General features: G+C 41.3%; 1 protein-coding gene across 2 annotated transcripts in view; it reads right to left on the bottom strand.

The window, feature by feature from the left end:
* LOC146075182 (aminopeptidase N-like) overlaps nucleotides 1–23,442 on the bottom strand; it is a 141,298-nt gene that overhangs the window by 23,962 nt on the left and 93,894 nt on the right. For both annotated transcript variants that reach the window (XM_083184152.1, XM_083184153.1), the window contains exons 17-18: nucleotides 2,675–2,782; nucleotides 1,065–1,232 (exon numbers count right to left, since the gene is read on the bottom strand). In XM_083184152.1, coding sequence (XP_083040278.1) covers nucleotides 1,065–1,232; nucleotides 2,675–2,782 — 276 coding nt within the window. The remainder of the gene's footprint in view (nucleotides 1–1,064; nucleotides 1,233–2,674; nucleotides 2,783–23,442) is intronic.

Here is a 23,442-nt window from a genome sequence, read left to right as displayed (position 1 = left end):
AGCAGCGTTGCCCCTTGGTTTTATACCAATACCGTGTGGTACCCAGTCCACAGTGTTGTTTTATATGGTACGAGTCTCTGACTTTTCATATCCTAGAGATAGTTGTCTTTATGCAGACTGCGCCCGCCTGCTATATATGGTACACCTAGTGTGTTACTTTAAATTGAGCACCCCACTGCTGGCTTATTATTCTGGATTGGATTGCGGATTTATGTCGATATCTCTATATGCCTATCATACTTGCCTACTTTTAAAGTCTCCTCTCTGGGAGCAGCACTTCTAGGAGCAAGGCCTGATGTAGACCTCATCAAGCCGCACCCCCAGCAAATCCCCCGATTTGCGGGTCCTCAAGGTGGGGGCAGGGCTGAATGGCAATATTTGCATATTTAGCCCCACCCAGAAAAGCTGTGAATCACGGTGGGCACCGGGGATTTGCCGAGGGTCCGGCAGAATCAGGGAGGATTTCTTACCTTTCCGGAGGGCCGGGTGGGGGACCCGATTTCGGGGTGCCCTCCCAGGTAAATGTAGCAAGGAGTAGATGGGCAGCCAAAACAGTCTTATAATAATGAAGCAGTAACACTGGACTTTAACTTTTTGGTTTTATTACAAAATCTTCATCAGGAATAATAATTTTTCCTGTTTTTTAATAAAACTGAAATGTTGAAGTCCAGTGTTACTGCTTCATTATTATAAGACCATGAGTGCTGCCCCTCTACTCCTTGCTATATACTGTACACATGTATATATAGAGAGAGATGGCCTTATACTGTAGGTAATATTACTCTTAGCAGCTATCTTTTAAACAGAGATCAATGTATAGTCTAATTCCATGGCTGCATGCCATTGAATACCACTGTATAAAAATATACTGAGAGCTAGGGTTTGGTGCTATCACATTATTGAGCTATATCAATATCTTTCCAGTTTTTTCATCATAGCCAATACATTTACTGACGACTGGCAACTCTCTTTATTGCATGTTTATACTAAACTTTTAATGATAAGGAGAGTACTTTATAATGGTAAACAGGCTAAATTCTCCATTTCTACAACCAATTTCCTACCTATTCAGAATCCAGGGTTCCTTACTGCAGGCCAGAGCTGATCTCAGCTTCAATGCTTCTTGTGCATTTTCAGTCTTCTTGAACTCGTCCCATGCAAAGTCCCATTCTTTTATCCCACCTCTTGCTATCGCATTGCAGTAAATGATGTCTCTCAGATTTGCATGAATCCTGCTCACACAGACACAAACAAATGAACAGGAATTGTTACAGTCATAGTAACAGGATTGGACTTTCATGGTTAATTAATTAGACAAATTTAATAGCAATTAATTGGCTAGATAATATTTTGAAATCTACTTAATAATACAGTGACCCCTATCCACCGAATATTGGCTTCAATTAGTTAACATAGAAGCATAGAATTTGGCAACAGATAAGAACCACTCGGCCCATCTAGCCTGCCCTAGCCGTGTGTGCTGTACATGCACTTACACAGTATGGCACTTTTTTTGTCAGGAGCAAATTAACTTACCCCTATATTTTAGAGTTGTGGGAAGAACCCAGAACACCTGGAGAATAGCCACACAAACACTGGGAGGAAATACAAACTCTACACAGAGTTAGGGTCATGGTGAGAATCAAACCTTAACCTCAGCGCTGTGAGGCAGTAATGCTAACCATTACACCATCCATACTTCCCAACACCATCTGTACTGCTGTAGAACTGGTTAATTGGTTGCTATGGGTGTTGTGTGTTCTCTTGGAAGTGCAGAGTTTATACTTGCTGATGGTTAACCCACTGGGTAGACCATGCAGTGTTTCTCCAACCCTGAACCAAGTTCACATTTTCCAGACCACCTACCATGTGCTCCGGTGCATGACCTGGTAAAACATGGACTGCCTGGGTCCTGAGTTTGTGAGTTGTGGCTCAGGTAAGACTATTAATTAGACCATTGTCTTAACTAAGGGTGTTTTTACAGTGGCTTCTCGCAGGGTGCAGGAACCTGAGCAGTGGTGGCTCCTTAGGTGGGGTTGCATCACAGTTCAAAATTGATATAGAGGAGAAACACCAACTGCCATTCCTAACTGACTCACTGGCATTTGGTGTTTCTCCCCTATTTGAATTTTGAACTGTGATGCAACCCCACCTAAGGAGCCACCACTGCTCAGGTTCCTGCACCCTGCGAGAAGCCACTGTAAAAACACCCTTAGTTAAGACAATGGTCTAATTAATAGTCTTACCTGAGCCACAACTCCACCAATGCACCTGAGGGTTGCACTATAACTGTAGCCAGTAGCGCTACTCCAGATTTGGCCAGAGCGTCCAAGGGAAGCTTCAGAAAGGCACACTGCGGCCAGTCGAGCTGTGTGGGGCATGACAAATATATGGGAAATGCAAATGAAATTTCACAATCTGTAGTGCTAATATAACCAACTGCACCAGTAAAAGACCCATACTCCTAAAAGTGCTCAGTGTCCAGTTATTATTGTTCCTAAAATTCAACTGAAAAACATTCTAGTAATATTTCGTATTAATGAAATAAATGGTATTGGTGACTATAAGGGAGATTTAGTTTGCTGATGGCATCACTGTCTATTTCATCATGTTCTTGTGACATCTTGGTGTGTTTGATGTTTACATTTGTATCTCTGTTCCCCATGCCACCTACCCATTGTTATTTGTATCCATCCATTCCTTGAAGAGTTTTGTTGCCAGCTCTCCGCATTCAGTAATGTCATATTTGCAGGCAAGGCTGATGGAGTTTATTTCATTGTATCTGTAGACAATATAACAAAAGGAAATAATCATAAGCAACTATTCAGCTAGGAACATCTAGACGCTAACTGGCCGCAAACTTTGTGTTGGTGCAAAACAGATGCTGGATCCAATCAACATCAGAAAGGTGCAGATACTGTATTTATCAGAAGTGATGGGAAATGGGACAGTATGGAACTTCAGCATGTGTACACTTATACCCCTTTCACATCGCACCTGATTACCGGGTACAAGCCGGTTTCTTGCCGGTTCGACACGTAGTTTGTGTGATGCGAAAGGGGTTACCGGTTACTGCTAACCGGTAGCAACACGACAATCAGAACCGGGTAAATAGCAGGGTTCTTAAATTTAATAAATTGTATTTATATTTCATCCTTAAGGTCAGTTAAATGGTGAATAGGATTCACTTCTGTTTGTCAACATAGGTTACGGTAACAAGCCACAAACATTAGTTTTTCCTATTACATTAGCCATAAATAATATGAATTGGTCCGTGACCACCAACCCAGGGCACCCTAGGGTGCCACGGCACTACAGTATTTTGATTTTATGTTATTGTAACAAATATTTTGCCACTCTGTCTGCACTGTCAACACTATCAACTACCAAATCTATCTGCCCTCTTCTACCCATTCATCAACCCCTCCTACTTCTTACCTCTAGTTGTCATAGAAACATAGAATTTGATGGCAGATAAGAACCACTTGGCCCATCTAGTCTGCCCCTTTTTTTAAACATGTTACCTCAAACCATATTTGATCCTTATTTTTTTGTAAGGATATCAATATGCTTATCCCAAGCATGTTTAAATTGTACTACTGTATTTGCGTCTACCACCTCTGATGGTAGGCTATTCCACTTATCTACTACTCTTTCTGTGAAAAAATTCTTCCTCACATTTCCCCTGAATCTTCCTCCCTCTAGTTTCAGTGCATGTCCTCGTGTTCTGTTGCTCTTCTTCCTGTAAAGAATGTCTCCCACCTGTACCTTGTTAAAACCCTTGATATATTTGAAAGTTTCTATCATGTCCCCCCTTTCCCTTCTCTGCTCTAAAGTATACATATTAAGATCTTTTAGTCTTTCCTGGTACGTTTTGTGATGTACAGTAGGCCATGCACCATTTTAGTTGCTCTTCTTTGTACAGTCTCTAATGTATTTATATCCTTCTGGAGATATGGCCTCCAGAACTGAACACAATACTCTAGGTGAGGTCTTACCAATGACCTATACAGTGGCATTATTACTTCTTTCTTTCTTTCTTTCTTTCTGCTGATACCTGTCCCTATGCAACCAAGCATCTGACTTGCCTTCTTCATTGCTTTGTTACATTGCCTACCTGCTTTTAAGTCCCCTGTAATAGTGACACCTAGATCCCTCTCTTCCTCAGTAGTTTCCATTATAGTGCCATTTATACTATATTTAGTCTTTGGATTTCTGAGACCCAAGTGCATGATTTTGCATTTTTGGGCATTAAACTGTAGTTGCCATTCTCTTGACCATTTCTCTAATCTACCTAGATCCTCAATCATTTGTTTTACCCCTCCTGGTGTGTCTACCCTGTTGCATACCTTTGTGTCAACTGCAAAAATGCACATTTTACCCTCAATTCCATTTGCAATATCACCAATAAAGATATTAAAAAGCACCGGTCCAAGTACAGATCCCTGGGGTACTCCACTTGTAACCTTTCCCTCCTTTGACTGTACTCCGTTTACTACAACTCTCTGTTTTCTGTCCTGCAACCACGCTCTTATCCATTCAACTATTTTAGAATCCAATCCCAAGCTTTCAAGTTTATTTAACAGTCTGCGATGTGGGACAGTGTCAAAAGCTTTACTTTGATCTATTACTTTAGTCACCCAGTCAAAAAAGTCAATAAGATTTGTTTGACATTATCTTCCCCCAGTAAACCCATGCTGTTTTGGATCCTGTAAATTGCTGGTTTTGAGATATTCTACAACTCTTTGTTTTAAGAGTGTTTCCATCAATTTCCCTACTACTGATGTAAGGCTCACTGGTCGATAGTTGCTTACCTCTTCCTTGCTTCCACTTTTGTGCAGTTGGATTACATTCGCTGTTTTCCAGTCCACTGGGATTACTCCAGTAGCTAGTGACTGGTTGAATAATTCTGTTATTGGTTTTTACCAGCTCCCCTTTAAGCTCTTTTAGTATCCTTGGATGTATCCCATCTGGTCCCATTGATTTATCCACTTTCAGTTTTGAGAGTTCTGTGAGGACTTTCTCCTCTGTAAATGTACTTGTCTCTCCCTCTGTTTTCTGACTATAATTGCAACTTAACTGTGGCCCCTTCCCCTCTGTTTCAGCAGTGAATACTGAGCAGAAATAATTATTAATATTATCTGCTATTACATTGTCCCCCTCAAGAAAACTTCCACTCTCTGTCTTCAGTCTAATTATTCCACTTTTTGTTTTTCTCCTTTCACTTATATACCTAAAAAAAGTTTTCCCCCCTTTACCCACTGACTGGGCCATTTTCTCTTCAGCCTGTGCTTTTGCACATCTGATTACCTTCTTAGCCTCCTTCTGTCTAACAAGATACACCTCTTTGTCCTCATTCTTCTGCGTCTGCTTAAATTTCTTAAAGGCCAACTTTTTTGCTTTCACAATACTTGCTACTTCTTTTGAAAACCACAATGGCTTTCTTTTTCTTGTGTTTTTCCTAAATCTTTTGACACAAAGTTCTGTTGCTTTTAGAATTGCACTTTTAAATACCTTACAGAGTTTCCCATCTCTACAAAATCAGCCTTCCTAAAACCTATCACCTTTGTTTTTGTGTGCGATGAGTCAGTCTCTGTCTTTATTTTGAACCATACTGCTTGATGGTCACTGGATCCCAGATTTTCACCCACATTTATGTCAGATATTCTGTCACCATTTGTAAGTAAGCGAGAGAATTTAATCCGCACAATCATATATGTTTCAATCAGTCACCCTATTAGTTCTATCACCCAGAATTCGGGTATTGATATATAGGGAGGTGCTTCCCAGGAATTGGTATAAATGTACAAACAGCAAAAGAAACAAAAATTCCTACAAGGGGCACTCTGGACTGACATATGTGAATAATATCAATATGTTCCATATTTTGTATTTCCAGTGTCCCAAGAAAATATTAAAACTTAACTTTTATTTATTCTACTGTTAAGAACTGCGAAATATTAAAATAAAGTGAAAAAAGGTGTATTAAAGTGATCAAAAATATTAAAATAGAGCTGTCCGTCTCCAATGTGTCTTAAATCTTTAGGTCAGATGACTTATTGGCTCTGTTGCTGTACCGCGAAAAAGAAACAGGAGTCAGTTATAATTGTCCCTTTGATGGTATGAGATCTCTCAGGTCGATTACTATGTGGAAGGGATTCTTTATCACAGTAAGTGTTAGGTGGAAATAAATCTCTATAGTGTGGTCATTGGTCAATCACTAGGTATCTTATAACTACTCATTCCTTATGATATACTGTGGAGTGAGTTGGATGTAATTGTGGGTTGAATTACCCTTTTATATTAACACATATCCTCAGTATAAGGTTGAATATTCACCCGATGGTATTGCCTGATGAATGTGTGGCCCCTTTAATTAGCAGTATAAGTACCTGCAATTTCTCATCGGGAATGATTTTATATAAATATGTGCCATTTATCAGGATTGGGTGTAATGAGCTGAAAGAGTGGTCTTTGTTTAGTGATGGCCGTCCTCCACACTCCACTGGAAATCAGTGGTTTGGTAGAATTAATATTGCAATGGAGGATGTATTATTTGCCAATCCTCTATCACCTATGTAGTAGGTTGACAAAGATGTCTTTGTTGCAATATCCAATTGATACAATATGTATCAAGGCATCCACATAGTATTATCCTCTGGTGAGTATGTAGCAATAATTTGACAATCTGAATGTCTACAGTTTTCCACTGGACATTAGTTTTATAGTCACATACACTACTCATCAGGGTTAGATATTGAAATTGAGAGAAGTATCCCGTTATAATAACTGATAGCTGCAGTACATATTAAGCCATCCACCTATTTTTTATATATATATCTCTCCAGTCAGTTTTAACAATTATAATTAGCGGTATAAATACCCGCAGTTACTCGCTGACAGTGGATTCAATAATCAGGTGCACAAAGTGCCAAATAAGTGGATGTGGATGGTATTAATGTCAATTCTGTATACATTGTATCCTCCACTTATCACAAGGAGTTTCTGGACATGTATTACTAGCCGTAATTGGCGGTACAAGTATCCGCAATTTTTTATAGACCAGGTGATGTGGATTCAGATACTATTATATTCAATGTGTACTGTTAATAATTTATCACAGGAAAAATGCTATTCATGTTTGTTGTATTACTTGAATAAATTCATTTACCAAGCCTATGCAATGTTAAGCACTGTGATTTAATGGTTTTTAGTGTGTGGCTGTGCTGTCCTGATCAATTAATTATGGTCAGGAATATCACACAGACCTCAAGTCTAATCCCTTCACAGGATAATTATCAGACAGTAATTTCCGATATAGTTACAATGTCTGTGACTAATTGAGGGTCATTTATCACATTGTGCTAATACATATCCATTTATTTCATTGGGGATCGCTCACAAATGTCTGCTCTATAGCATCAGCGTTTCCCTCTATTGCAGGCTGGTTCATATATAATTTTATTACAGCATGAAAGCAATTAATTCAGAACTCTGCAGACACTTCCACAGTAGTTTTAGTTAACAGCGTGCCACGTGTAGTGACCCCGCTGTGCACACATAATATAATCTGTGTAGTATTAACAAGCGCGGTACAGCGCAGATAGCCTTTAATTAACAGCGTGTGCTGTAGCACATTTCTCCGGCGGACAGACTCTAACAGGGTGGGTCGGTCACATATACATCAGTGCCGTGTCCCCCCTGTCTTCTCCTAACGTACGTTTCGCACAACGCTTACTCATAGGACCAACCCGACTGTCGGGCTGGAGGGGGTTTTTGTTAACAGAAGCCGCCAATCAATTGGCTTGTTTCTGAGTGACATGTTCATTGTCCAATGATGGTTTGGCTTTATTTCTCGATCTCCCATTCGATGTGTGGTCTGTCAGTAATTAATGATTGACAGATGTATCAGCCTATGAGGTTTTTTTCTTTTTTTCTTTTTTGTTCTTGCTGAATATTTATTTATCAGCCCAGTACGTATGCAACAATCATCCATTGGATTATCATTAATTTTAAAATTGGTTTTAGATAGTCAGGATGTGACTTCACCCATATCATGATTTGGTATTAGATATTGTGATATTTTTGATTTTTATACTTATTTATATTTCAATACAGGAATGTGTCCAAGAATATCTACATTTTGTACATTATTTGTTGTCATTGTTCATTTATTTGTTTATTATTTATTAATTATTGTGGGTTTTAATTATATTTTATTATTTTGATTATTAAGTATTTCGGTACTTGTGAGTTATCCGGGCGTCCGATTTTGAAATCGGGTCGGATCGGGACATCGCATCGCATCGCATGCGACCATCGGATGCGATGCGATGCGATGACCCGATTTTTCCATAGGAATCAATGTTAAAATGGACTGAGTCCATTTTAACATGGAATTCAATGGGAAAAAGGGTCCTTTTCATACCCCTACTATCCAAGTGGGCATGGAGTTGGATATAAACCTGTGGCGAGCGTAGCGAGCCACCGAGCCCGAAGCGTGGCGAGCGTAGCGAGCCCCGCGAGGGGACACGGAATACCGTCCCCTCGCGGGGCTCGCTTCGCTCGCCACGCTTCGGGCTCGGTGGCTCGCTACGCTCGCCACAGGTTTATATCCAACTCCATGCCCACTTGGATAGTAGGGGTATGAAAAGGACCCCTTTTTCCATAGGAATCATTTTAACATTGATTCCTATGGAAAAATCGGGTCATCGCATCCGATGGTCGCATGCGATGCGATGCGATGCGATGCGATATCGCATCGCATCGCATCTGATTGTATGCCTTAACTTAAGGCATACAATCAAAAAATCGGACGCCCGGATAACTCACAAGTACCAGTATTTCTTATGAATTGTAATTATTACGAATGTTTATCACCTTTCCATGGAGATATTAAGCATAATGAAGGTGATATTCTTAGAATTATGTATATTGGATGGATCATATCATATAGATATTGTCAATTCCATCGTAATTGAAATATTTTTATATTTATTATGTCTGATTTCTCCCCCACATATTCCAGTGGTTATTATTCTGGTGGGTGGTATATAGAACTGTTTTTCTGTGTATGTATATATTTGTGGTATATAAGGCTATTTATTTGTACATTTATTTATTTAGGGTGATGCATGCACTAGTGATTAGATGGTAACAGTGTTAAATAAATTAAATTAAATGTGCACTGGTAGGTGATCAATACACTAGTGATTTACACTAGTAGGTCAATGGATGCACTGGTGATTTGATGGTAACAGTGTTTAATAGATTGAATTGATTGTGCACTGATAAGTGATCAAAGTATATAGACATGAATCATAGATACTGACCATGTCTGTAGTATTTGGAAATGAGTAAGTGAGTTAAAAATTATATCTATATAATCCACAAATAATGAATTTATGATAAATAGTGCTGGATGGTGATAAACAGATCAATGTTTATTAAGTATTATAGGGTCAATTGTGTCATCTTATATAAAAAGGAAATAAGAAGTGTTATTGTGACAAAATAAAATTAAAAAACAAAATGTGATAAGCTGGTGAAATAATATATATAAGAGAAAAAGGTGACAATATGCATTAAATATTGATTAGTATTATTAACATGTATAGTGCCTTTTACCACCACTTCCTTTTCTTATGTATGTGTTATTATTTGAGAAAAATCTGAGAGAAATCTAGATTTACAGTTGGTGGTTGTAATATTGTATCATAGGGGTAGCACATCAATCATTTTCCATATGGTTGATTTGTTGCCAATGGTACATGTGAAATACTGTATGTATATTGGTTCGAGATTTTGGAATTTAGTATTGAATATTTATAAAAAGGCACCGAAGTTAATGTGTTCATTCATCCCTGAGGGTTGTAGTCCCCCCAGGATGAATGTCCAATAACTCTCTCTCTTTAGCAGTTCTTGGTTGATGTTGCCTCCTCGTATTCCTAAGTGGATTTGTTCAATCCCAAAGGCCTTCAGTAGTTGGGAATCACCCTGATGATAATCATGGAAGTGTTTGGCCACTGTCGTCAGTTGTTTGGATTTGCTGGTGTCGGTTTTGGAGTTCCTCACCGTACCGACATGTTCCAGGATCCTCTGCTTTAGAGGCCTAGCAGTCATGCCGACATAACGTCGGTTACAAGGGCACAGGATACAGTACACCACTCCTGTGGATTTACAATTAATGTAATCCCTTATTGGGTGGATTTTGTTGTATTTATCTGCAATTTCTGTGGTCTTAATCATGTGGTGGCATGCCTTGCATCCACCACATCTGTATGACCCTTGTATTGTTATTTTTTTATTCCTGGAATGTAGGAAGTGGCTATGGACAATCTTGTCTTTCAGATTGGAGGATCTTCTCCAGCTGATGTTGGCTCTTGTACCCAGACTTTTGGCCAAATCCGGATCTATACTCAAGATATTCCAGTGCTTGTTGATTATGTCCTGGATCTCTTTCCACTCAGAACAAAAATCTCCCACCAGTCTGATGACTTCTGATTCTGATGGTTTGTTCTGGTTGTTGTATAGGAGGGAATTCCTGTCTTTTCGTTTAGCTTCATATTTGGCTCGTTTCACTGCCCTTTTGCTATATCCCCTGATAAGTAGCCTAGTTGTTAATTCTTCAGCTCTGATGTTAAATTGGCTGGGATTTGAGCAGTTCCTTTTCAACCTAAGAAACTCGCCATATGGAATTCCCCTCAAGACTGGTGGGAAGTGGGCACTGGATCTGTGTAGAACACTGTTAGTAGCGGTCTTTTTCCTATATAGGTCAGTTTGGATGTGTCCACTTGGGTCCCTTTGGATTTTGAGATCCAGAAAGGTTACTTCCTTGTCGCTCGTCTCATATGTTAGTTTTAAATTCATATCATTGTCATTCAAGATGTTAATGAATTCAATGAATCGAGCTACTGGGCCATCCCACACAATCAACAAATCGTCTATGTAGCGTAGCCACATTAGGACGTGTTGGGTGTACTGTTCGTGTTCTTCACAGATTACCATGGTTTCCTCCCACCATCCTAGATACATGTTTGCGTAAGTGGGGGCACAAGCCGCCCCCATAGCTGTGCCCCGCACTTGTAAGTAAAATTTGTCATTGAAGACAAAGACATTTTTATTCAAAACAAAAGTCATGAGTTCCACCAGGAAATCTGCATAGCATGAATTGGTTTCATTTCTTAAAAAATGTCTTAGAGCTTTTATACCATTTGAGTGTTTAATACTGGTGTATAGCGATTCTACATCGCAAGTTATTAGAAGTACACCATCCTCTATGTAGATCTCATCCAATTTCCTCAAGACATCACTGGTGTCTTGTACATAAGATGGTACACTGGTGGCATATTTTCGCAAGTGTGTATCTAGGTATTTACTGGCTTGTTCAGTAAGGCAGCCGTTCCCAGATATTATGGGACGGCCTGGAGGAGTGGTCTCATTCTTATGAATCTTCGGCAACATATAAAATACTCACCAGAGGATAATACTATGTGGATGCCTTGATACATATTGTATCAATTGGATATTGCAACAAAGACATCTTTGTCAACCTACTACATAGGTGATAGAGGATTGGCAAATAATACATCCTCCATTGCAATATTAATTCTACCAAACCACTGATTTCCAGTGGAGTGTGGAGGACGGCCATCACTAAACAAAGACCACTCTTTCAGCTCATTACACCCAATCCTGATAAATGGCACATATTTATATAAAATCATTCCCGATGAGAAATTGCAGGTACTTATACTGCTAATTAAAGGGGCCACACATTCATCAGGCAATACCATCGGGTGAATATTCAACCTTATACTGAGGATATGTGTTAATATAAAAGGGTAATTCAACCCACAATTACATCCAACTCACTCCACAGTATATCATAAGGAATGAGTAGTTATAAGATACCTAGTGATTGACCAATGACCACACTATAGAGATTTATTTCCACCTAACACTTACTGTGATAAAGAATCCCTTCCACATAGTAATCGACCTGAGAGATCTCATACCATCAAAGGGACAATTATAACTGACTCCTGTTTCTTTTTCGCGGTACAGCAACAGAGCCAATAAGTCATCTGACCTAAAGATTTAAGACACATTGGAGACGGACAGCTCTATTTTAATATTTTTGATCACTTTAATACACCTTTTTTCACTTTATTTTAATATTTCGCAGTTCTTAACAGTAGAATAAATAAAAGTTAAGTTTTAATATTTTCTTGGGACACTGGAAATACAAAATATGGAACATATGTTGATAAAATTCACCATTTGTAAGTATTAAGTCTAATATTGCATCCTTACGAGTGGGCTCCCTCACCAATTGCTGGAGGGATGCTCCTTGCAAGGAATTCAGCATGTCCCTACTTCTGGTGGAACTTGCAACAGGCAGCTCTCAGTTTACATCAGGTAGATTAAAGTCTCCCATGATTATCACCTCTCCTTTTAATGCCATTTTATTGATGTCCTGCAATAGGCTCTTGTCAAGTTCCTCTTCCTGACCTGGTGGTCTGTAGATCACCTCTATACGAAGAATCGCCTTCTCCCCTGTTTCTATGGTCACCCAAAGGGCCTCCGTTTTTTCTTCAATACTTTGTATTAAGGTAGTCTTTATATATTTTTTCACATATATTGCAACCCCTCCTCCAATTTTAAATAAAAAAAAAAAATATATATATATATATATATATAATAAAGTATATCCTGGTATAGCTATGTCCCAGTCATGATTTTCATTGCACCATGTCTCTGTAATAGCCACAATATCCAGTTCATCCCTTGTCATTTTTGCAATTAGCTCTGGGATTTTATTTCCTAAGCTCCTAGCATTTGCACACATAGCTCTTAAAGTTGTGTTTGTGCTTCTCCTGCTGCTAGCTATGTTCATCTTTCTGCCTATTTCTATTCCGTTTTGATCGGCATTATCTTCTGTTGCAGTGGATAGGCTTTCTGTTCCATTTGCCTGCAGAGACAATACCTCTAGGTTGGGGGAGCAGATTTCTTAATTCTTATTTGGTTCACTGCCCCCCCTCTGTTAGTTTAAAAAGTTGCTTATGAAGCTTCCAAACTTCTCACAACTGTCACACAACTAGTAATCACACATGTCTCAAAAATCGCACATTATCATTACTAAAAATGTCTAAAAATTCCAAAGTTTTGTTACTAAAAACTTCACTTTTTCTTACTAAAAATCGCACCAACCCGTATGCGAATTCCAACTTTGTCTAAAAAATCGCACCCTATTACGTTTGCGAAATTTTCACTTTTTTGGCATGCAATTTAGTGCAATTTTGAAACATGACTAAAAATCGCACACTGTTACATTTCGCCCCAAGTCTTCTATAGCCGTTATATTGATGATATATTTATTATTTCGGACAAATATTTTCATTCATCACAATCATTTAGTCACATCCTGCTGCGGCACGGGTCCCGGTCGCGGATACTCACCCTGCCGGGTGCTTTGGTTCCTCCGCTGCAGGGGTGTTGGACTGTGAGGGTCCGGGGGGGCAGCCTGCTTGGGCGTTCCCTGGTGATCGGTGGGTCCGGTGGCACGATCGGCGCCGACTCCCATGACCGGACGCTGCCATCTTGGCCGGGTCAGGTGACCGGCAGCTGGGGGGTGCTTTATCCTTTCCATGCAGGAAAGGGCTGGGCGGCGCTGCTGGCTGGGCTATATATTCCAGCAGACTGAAATTCTCAGTGCTGGTACAACATGTTAGCTGCCTGTACTGTTGCTCTGCAGCAGCCTCCGGTGCCTGAGTGTGGTACTACGCCTAGGTCCCAGCTCTGCTCCTATTTCCAGCTCCTGCTCATCCCTGGTTCTGTCAGCTCCAATTCCCGGATTCCCTGCCAGCCAAGTCGGCATTTTCAGTTACGTTATTATTCCTGGATTCCCTGCCAGCCAAGTCGGCCTTTTCAGTTACGTTATTATTCCCGGATTCCCTGCCAGCCAAGTCGGCCTTTTCAGTTACGTTATTATTCCCGGATTCCCTGCCAGCCAAGTCTGCCTATTCAGTTACATTATTATTCCCACTTTGCGCTGATAGTACTGTCCCAACAAATAGGTATAAGTCCACGTGATTTCCAGTAGTTCTCTCCAAAGAAAGATTTTTCAAAATGGAAAAAGCAGAAGGAGAATGGAACAATATTAAAATATATTGCAATGAATGGCAGTCTTTCTCCAATGGTGTGAAGGGAACTATGAGGAAACGGTGCTCCCAAAAAGCTCCCAAACGGTCCTGGGGAAATATAGGGTCACCTCACTCGTGTAAATATAAATATAAGCGAATGCATTCGCACCATTGGAGAAAGACTGCCATTCATTGCAATATATTTTAATATTGTTCCATTCTCCTTCTGCTTTTTCCATATTGAAAAATCTTTCTTTGGAGAGAACTACTGGAAATCACGTGGACTCATACCTATTTGTTGGGACAGTACTATCAGCGCAAAGTGAGACTATTCTTTTTGTATTTTTTGTCTACCTAGTGTGGTCCGGTGACCAACATTATAGTCTCCTGCAGCTTTCAGTCATACAGCGCCAAAGGTGGAATTTTTTGCTTTTGTATACATTATTATTCCCGGATTCCCTACCAGCCAAGTCGGCCATTTCTGTTAACGTCATTATTCCCGGATCCCCAGCAAGTCAAGTCAGCATTTCCAACACGTCACGGTCCCACTGCTCCGCTAGTCAAATCCATTGTTCCAAATAACCTGCAGTGGGTTCCTACCGGCACCTAGTCGGTCTATTTGTAGACCGCCCATCTTCGAGCTTCGTGGGTTCTCTGGGTGAGGGGCCGCGACCTGCTGTCCAGACGCAGCGAAACCCAAACTTCCTTGCGGGGGTCCCTGTAGAAGACCACTGGGCAGTTAGACTCCGCACCCTCATCACGGAGTATTCGCTAATACCCACCGCTCAGAGTTAATGCACAAGTCCTACATACAACCCGCCAAGTTCCAGGGTCGTTCGGTTCATCCCGTAACCGAGCCCTCATCCGAGGTGGATCCTCAAACCCTGCCGGCCGTGACACCTTTTTCATGTCACTTAATCACAACACATTTAATTTACATTTCACTTTTTATACAACCAAGAGCACACAGATTTCTTGGACATATCCCTTAAGATTCAGGGCGGATAATAACTTCAAATTATGTTAAAAATGTAGATACACAATCATTTCAGCATTACAAGATCACTCATCACAAACCATGGAGAACTAATATCCCCAAGGGACAATTGATGTTTTTAGAACAGTACATAGCTCGCCTCCAGACCACCAGGTTTTTCTTTTTTGATGTGGGAAAACCCACTGCATGATGTGCCAACACACGCCTAGACAAACCACTACTATTGCTTTAAACACAAATGAGGACACACATAGTATTTCCTCCTTCTCTAACTGTGACACTATATACATGTGGATGTGAGAGAAAGAAGACTCTTTTTTTGGGGGGGGGGACTCATTTTTAGATAATAGTACTTATAAACGTTAACTTTTAATAGGATAAAAACATTTAAATTGGATTGAGGAATTGGATGGTGAAGCTGTGTTAATGCAGAGACGGCCCTAGCCTAAATGACACCCTAGGCAAGATTTTGGCTGGTGCCCCCTAGCACCACCACTAGTTCTGCCTCTGACTCTGCTCCCCTTTCCCAGCACCATCAACCCTCATCATAGCAGTCATCATTTTGGTGCTCCTACCCGCAATATTTTAAATAGAAACAGTGCACACATTTGGTGCGCAGCCCAAACAGGGGTGTGTTCTTGCTGGGAAGGGGCATGGCCACACAATTTTACCCCCAGTTCAAATTATGCCACACAGTAGTGCAACTTTATTCACATTATATCATGCGATGGTGTCCTTTATTCACGTTACATCGCACTGTAGTACCACTTTACCTAGTTATATACATTACTCCTCACATTATTCACATTATCCCCTTAGAAAAAAATCCTGAGAAAATAGTGTATTTTAACCACCTCCATGGCCACACTGCAACTCAGCACAAAGCAGTGTGTGCTGGGCAGAGCAGAAGAGCTGCAGCTGCTGCTGTCACTTAAGGGGAAGGGGCCAGGGCCCCCACTGGGCCCTCCCATCAGACTTTGGCCTCGGTAATTTGTACCCCCTACCCCTTTCTCTCGGCACCCCTGATAATACCACACAGTAATGCCCCTTATTAATGTCCTTATAACCATAATGCCCCTTACACATTATGCCAACCTTTATTAATGCCCTTCATACACATAATGACACACATAATGCCCCTTACACATATGTTGCACATTATTACTGCCCTTATACACATGACACACATAATGCCTGTTACACAAATGTAGCACATTATTAATGCATTTATACATGACACACATAATGGCCCTTACACTTATGCGAACACTATTGCACAACCAACCCACCCGCAGACAGCACTCACACAGCCACTAACACTGTAACCTCTGCCTCTGCTTGGATACAGATGTTTCCTCATACATCTTGTCTCAATAGGCCATGCTGCTCCTGGCCAGTTCTGCTAACGTTGGGTGCATTTTTTGCTGAAAATTCGTATTATTTGCATTGTTGTGACCAGCACACACAAGGCGCTTCTGAGGATTAAAATGATATGCGGCATGCCTATATTTTATGTGCGACTGTGGCTGTACCTGCATACGGAATGCTATGTTACAGTGATTTCCATGAATACACTATTTCATATGCAAATACAGCCTCACTCACACACAGAATATAGGCATGCTGCATATCATTTTAATCAGCAGAAGCTGCTGATGCCCCCAGGCATTCCAAATGCCCTAGGTAATTGCCTAGTTTGCCTATGCCTAAGGCCGGCCCTGTGTTAATGTACAGTATACAGTAATTTAGGTATACATGAGAGTAATAATTCAACAATGTGTTCATCAACCTAGTCACAAGTTACCTGTGGAATTATTTTTATTAATCCTAGTATTCAGGTAAGATATATTTGTATATCCAGTAAAGATTTTTTCTTTTGACTAGGTTAATGAACACATCGTTGACTTATCACTCTCATGTATATCTAAATTACACATTAACACAGCTTCATCACCCAATTCCTCAATCCAAGTTTTATTTTTTATTTAATTAAAAGTTAATATTTATAAATACTGTTATCTAAAAACGAGTCATTTTTTTTTTTGGTTTATACCTGACTCGGGTAGAATTTGCTAATTTGTAGAAAAATCACAAAGCGTGACTCTTGCAGAGTCCAAGGTGTGCCAAATTGTGCCATACACGGCACAATAAAATGTATGTGGACACATCTGTATATGATGTCACCTCCTCCACACCTGGGTTCCATTACCTAATTTAGAGGGGTATAAATTCCAGTCCGTGGATACCCACTCACACACTGCTCCTGAGGAAGGTGTGAGCTAAATACACCGAAATGCATTGAACTATATTCCTGTTTATTCCGGACCAGCACTTACATCATTGTGATCGACAGTCTCTGCTGTCTCTGCCAACCAGACCATGCGAGGACTACAGTACTTGCTAAACTGCACGGATTTATCCAGATGGACCTGACCTACCATACAGGGTAATTAGCGACCCCCATGCTGGACATTACACTGGAACTTTACAATCCTTGTTATATACAAATGCACGTACCTCGCTCCTATATCCAGGGAGCCCCAATGCACAACTGACTGAACACTGACCTAACCCTTCAGTTTAACAAAATGGAGTGCTTCCTTCCCCCGTCTTTGCACAATTACACCAAGAACCCAAGTTCTTCTTACTTGTGCTTTTATAATTTTTATTTCAAGTGTACACTATGTTTTATTTGTAAAATTGAGCTTATAAAATATATTAATATATATATATATATATATGTACTAAGACATATATGTGTATGTTACACGTCATTCATTGAAACCCAGGGCTGTTCATTTCTTTCTATTCTGTTGACATTTTAGAGGTTTTTCATGTTAGATTGCAGCGCTCAGCGCCTGTCTCCGCATACACTGCTTAGTGTAAGACTTACAGTCTTCCTTTTCCCCCTTGCAGCCAACGTAGTTAAGCGTCACCCTGAGTGACAAGTCGCTTAAGCGAATAGCAGGGCAGAGACCCCTGACCCTGCTGGCAGCGTTACTCTTTCCTGTGAGGAAGTCCCCGCGTTAGAGTGTGCCTCAGATCGTGTGTGACTCCGTCCATGCTGTTTGTAGCTCCACGTGCACCGGAGCGCATAGGAGCAAGCCCCCGCTGTAATCCCGTTACCAGCGTGACCTTTTGCACAGGGAGATCAGTCATCATTGGCAGCAGCGAGACTGGGAGAGATACCGCAGCGTAAACCAGCAGACTGTCATTTACCCTGCACGCGCCAAAACGCTACAGCTAAGTAACAACCAGAGACTGTCGTTACCAAATGTACAAGTTGTATTACTGCTTGAAGTTAACTCATGAAGTACTGTTGTAACCTACAAGCCTGCCACTTGAATAAACCCTTCAAACTGGTTATATCTTCTAAGTGTGAGGTCTAACAACCACACTGCACGTACTTATATACACTCTGCCAATAGGTTATGGGCCCAGCACGTCACGTGCGCGAAGATTAACCCCCTGAAGACAAAGTGCTAGCGCAGTACATAAAAGAACACAAAGGAATTATTTCTAAATTGCCATTTGTGGAAGAGTTAACGAGAATGCACAGTACAGGGCATAGCATGAACTTTCCAAAGCTCAAAGGCTCAGAGAATTACACTACATGGAAGTTCGCTATGGAAATGCAGCTTAAGAGGGAGAAGCTATGGAAAGTCACAATAGCCCCAGGAGAAAGTCCAAACCCAGAAGAGGTAGACAAGGCCATTGGCACAATAGGCCTGGCTGTGGAGCAGCATGTTTATTCTACTATCTGTGGGAAGGAGTCCGCTAAGGACATGTGGACAACTCTACAAGGTGCTTATGAAAATAAAGGCTTAATGAGAAGGATAAGTCTGAGACGCACACTGTATGGAACAAAATTGAATGCATGCAAGGACATGAACGATTATATTGATAAAATACTATCGATAGCTCAGCAATTGGCGTGTGTAGGAGCAAAAGTGGATGAGGAAGAAGTAGCAATGGTAATGCTGCAGAATTTGACAGAGGAATTTGACTTTCTGGTTGTCGCACTAGAGTCAAATGAGACCAAGCTTACAACTGAAGTTGTGAGAGCCAAACTACTACAGTTCCAAGAGAGAATCCACAAGGATGCCATAGCTGAAGGTTCTGCCTTAGTAGCAAAGGGTGCGAAACCCAAGAAATGCACATTCAAATGTTATGTGTGCCACAAAGTAGGGCACAAGGCTTCAGAATGCAGGCTGAAGAACACTAGTGGCATGCACAAGCGGCATGATAAAAAGAACGAGTCAGCACTGAATGTAACAGACAAGCCAAGGAGGGATCTCTGGTACATGGACTCGGGAGCCTCTAGACACTTCAGCTGCAACAAGGAGTGGTTCAATTCTTTAACACAGTGTAACCCCACAACAGTTACCGGGATTGGTGAAAAGATCCTTACTGCTTCAAGTGTTGGGACAATCACAGTGAGACTAAGAATTGAGGGACAGACAGTAGTCACAGATATCCAAGACGTCCTGTATGTACCAGAATTGGGAAGTAACCTCATCGCTATCAGCGTACTCGAGGCAAAAGGCTACAGAGTCCAGTTTGCAAAGGGCAAGTGCATGGTGCATAATGAAAGAGGGACTGTAATTGCTTCAGCAACCCGATGCAACCAACTATACGTCCTAGACACAGATGAATGTGTAGCTTTGGCAGCCTCTGCTGAAAATGAGTCCATGGAGCTCTGGCACAGACGTTTGGGACACTTAGGATATGATAATGTCCAGAAATTAGCTGATGGGATGGCAACAGGAATCACAGTGAAAGACACCGGAAGACCTGTGTGCGAGAGTTGCATAAAAGGCAAGCAGACCCGCAACCCATTTCCCAAGTCAGCAGGCAGAGCAGAAACACAACTAGCTCTGGTACACACAGATGTGTGCGGACCAATGGAAGAGGAGTCAACCAGTGGTTACAAATACTTCATGACTCTCATCGATGACGCCACAAGAATGACACACGTATACTTCATAAAGAAGAAAAGTGAGGTGGTCAAGAAAATTGTGGAGTACAAGAACCTAGTGGAAACTCAGACGGGCCTAAAACTAAAGGTCCTGAGATCCGACAATGGGGAAGAGTACGAAAATGAAGTACTAACCGACTTCCTAAAAAGGCATGGCATAAAGCATCAGCTGACGATGGCCTACACGCCTGAACAGAATGGCGTAAGTGAAAGGGCGAACAGAACAATCGTTGAAAGAGCACGAGCGATGGTGAACGATGCTGGCCTGGAGAAGAGTTTTTGGGCAGAAGCTGTATCTACTGCAGTATACCTGAAAAACAGAACACCTACAGTGGCCGTGAAGGGAAAAACCCCCTTAGAGGCCTGGTCTGGGAAGAAGCCAGACATCAGTCACCTCCGTGTCTTTGGGAGCAGAGCTTATGCACATATACCAAAAGAGAGAAGGAAGAAACTTGACCCAAAATCAAGACAGTGCATATTGCTAGGCTATTGTGAGGAGAGCAAAGGGTACAGGCTCTGGGATGCAGAGAACAGACGTCTCCTGAAATCAAGAGATGTGATATTTCAAGAAACAGCATCACCCACAAAAGCAAAAGAGCAAGAAAAGCAAGCACTAGTAGAGGTATGTGAAATAGAAAGCATACCTGCAACAGAAAATACTGAAGAAGGAAGCGAACCAACTAAAAGAGCTTCTGTGAGAAGAAACAAGGGCATACCAGCCAGAAGATATGAGGAAGAATATGCGAATATTGCTTTCAGTGAACCTCAGAGTATTCAAGAAGCGAAAGCGTGCAGTGATTGGGCGAAATGGAAATCTGCAATAGACACAGAGTTATCAGCACTGAGAGAGAACGATACTTGGACCATAGTAAATAGGCCAAGCAACCGCAAGACAGTCAAGAACAAGTGGGTCTTCTGCAAGAAGTTAAATTCAGACGGAGAAGTTGCCCGTTACAAAGCCCGTCTTGTTGCTAAGGGATACACACAGAGATCCGGAATTGACTATAGGGAGATATACTCACCTGTTGCGAGGTATAACACTCTCAGATTAGTAATTGCAGTCGCCACTTTACAAGACTTACTGCTATACCAATTAGACTTCGATTCAGCGTTTCTAAATGGAGAACTACTTGAAGAGATCTATATGGAATCACCAGATCATTATGATGAGAATGAACTTCAGACAGAGAAAGTGTGTCTTCTGAAGAAATCCATATATGGCCTAAAGCAGAGTGGTCGTTGCTGGTACATAAAATTGGACACAGTACTGCTTGAAATGAATTTTATTAGATCAGAGACTGACCACTGCCTTTATCACAAAACTCTGGGAGAAAAGTTGTTCATCATAGCAGTCTATGTGGATGATATACTTATAGCAGGTCACGAAGATCACATCACAAGTGTAAGAGATCAACTGAAACAGAGATTCAAGTTGAAAGACTTAGGTCCAGCCAATCATCTGTTGGGCATGAGGATTGTTCAAAACTTGCAAAAGGGAACAGTCACAGTCGACCAACAAACGTACATCGAGGCAACAATCTTGAAGTATGGGATGGCAGACTCCAAGTCAGTGAATACACCAATTGACAAAAGCATCAAGATTACAAAAGGTATGTCACCAACCACACAAGAAGAAATAGAGGAAATGCAAGATGTTCCTTACAAGAACGTGGTTGGAAGTCTTATGTATGCAAGTATTGGAACTCGTCCAGACATCACTCATGCAGTCAGTCGGGTGAGCCAATTTGCAACAATAAATCCTGGAAGACAACACTGGATCGCAGTGAAGAGGATTCTGAGATACCTAAAAGGTACAAGTTCCTTGAAATTAAAATTCGCCAAGACAAGCAATTCAAATTTGAAAGTCTTCTGCGATGCCGATTGGGGAGCAGATGAAGATGATCGTCGTTCCCACACCGGTTACCTGTTCACACTGGCCGGAGCAGCAGTTAGTTGGGCGAGTAGAAAACAACCGACCGTTGCTCTCTCAACAACCGAGGCCGAATACATGGCTCTTACAGAGACATCAAAAGAAGCACTCTGGATCAAAGAGACTTTGTGTGAGTTAGGTCTACTTTATGAAGAAGAGACTATCAGTATCGCATGTGATAACAGGGGAGCAATAGATCTTTCCTGTACTACCAAGCACCATGGAAGGTCAAAGCACATCGCGATAAGACATCACTTCATCAGAGAACTAGTGGAGAACAAGTCCATCGATGTTGAATACATTGCAAGTGAACAGAATGTCGCTGACATGCTTACTAAAGGACTGTCGGGAAACTTGCTTACTAAGTTCGTGAAGGACTGTGGACTTGTCTAAGTTCAAAAATGTTGATTTTGAAGTTTTGATGTTCTGAATGTCTTTTCTCTCTCTAACCATATTTTCGGTTACAGGTATTACAAAAGGACAAAGCATTGTATTGAGTTCTTTTATGTAGCCGAAGACAGCCTTAAGCGAGGGGGAGTGTTAGATTGCAGCGCTCAGCGCCTGTCTCCGCATACACTGCTTAGTGTAAGACTTACAGTCTTCCTTTTCCCCCTTGCAGCCAACGTAGTTAAGCGTCACCCTGAGTGACAAGTCGCTTAAGCGAATAGCAGGGCAGAGACCCCTGACCCTGCTGGCAGCGTTACTCTTTCCTGTGAGGAAGTCCCCGCGTTAGAGTGTGCCTCAGATCGTGTGTGACTCCGTCCATGCTGTTTGTAGCTCCACGTGCACCGGAGCGCATAGGAGCAAGCCCCCGCTGTAATCCCGTTACCAGCGTGACCTTTTGCACAGGGAGATCAGTCATCATTGGCAGCAGCGAGACTGGGAGAGATACCGCAGCGTAAACCAGCAGACTGTCATTTACCCTGCACGCGCCAAAACGCTACAGCTAAGTAACAACCAGAGACTGTCGTTACCAAATGTACAAGTTGTATTACTGCTTGAAGTTAACTCATGAAGTACTGTTGTAACCTACAAGCCTGCCACTTGAATAAACCCTTCAAACTGGTTATATCTTCTAAGTGTGAGGTCTAACAACCACACTGCACGTACTTATATACACTCTGCCAATATTTCACACACACCACAAGATCTAAGACAGAGCCCTGGAGTACGGTCATTTGTTCTTGCTAATCTTTTTCTTTTTACAGTTTTAAGTTTGATGCAAAAGCAGCAGGCTACACTGCTCTCCTAAGAAAAGTATGACAGCATTTATTCATGCTATACCACCCATGAACAATTTTGATGTAAAATAATAGTGAAAAAAGTTTAGGCTAAAAAAGTGTGATGAGTTCACTGTGCCTATGTGGCTTTGGATCGTATTGTCCACCCGACT

This window comes from Crinia signifera, chromosome 4, assembly GCF_055691185.1.
Source record: "Crinia signifera chromosome 4, ASM5569118v1, whole genome shotgun sequence".
Taxonomy (NCBI): Eukaryota; Metazoa; Chordata; class Amphibia; order Anura; family Myobatrachidae; genus Crinia; species Crinia signifera.
Note: the sequence above shows the minus strand (reverse complement) of the source record. Positions and strands in the feature narration are given on the sequence as shown.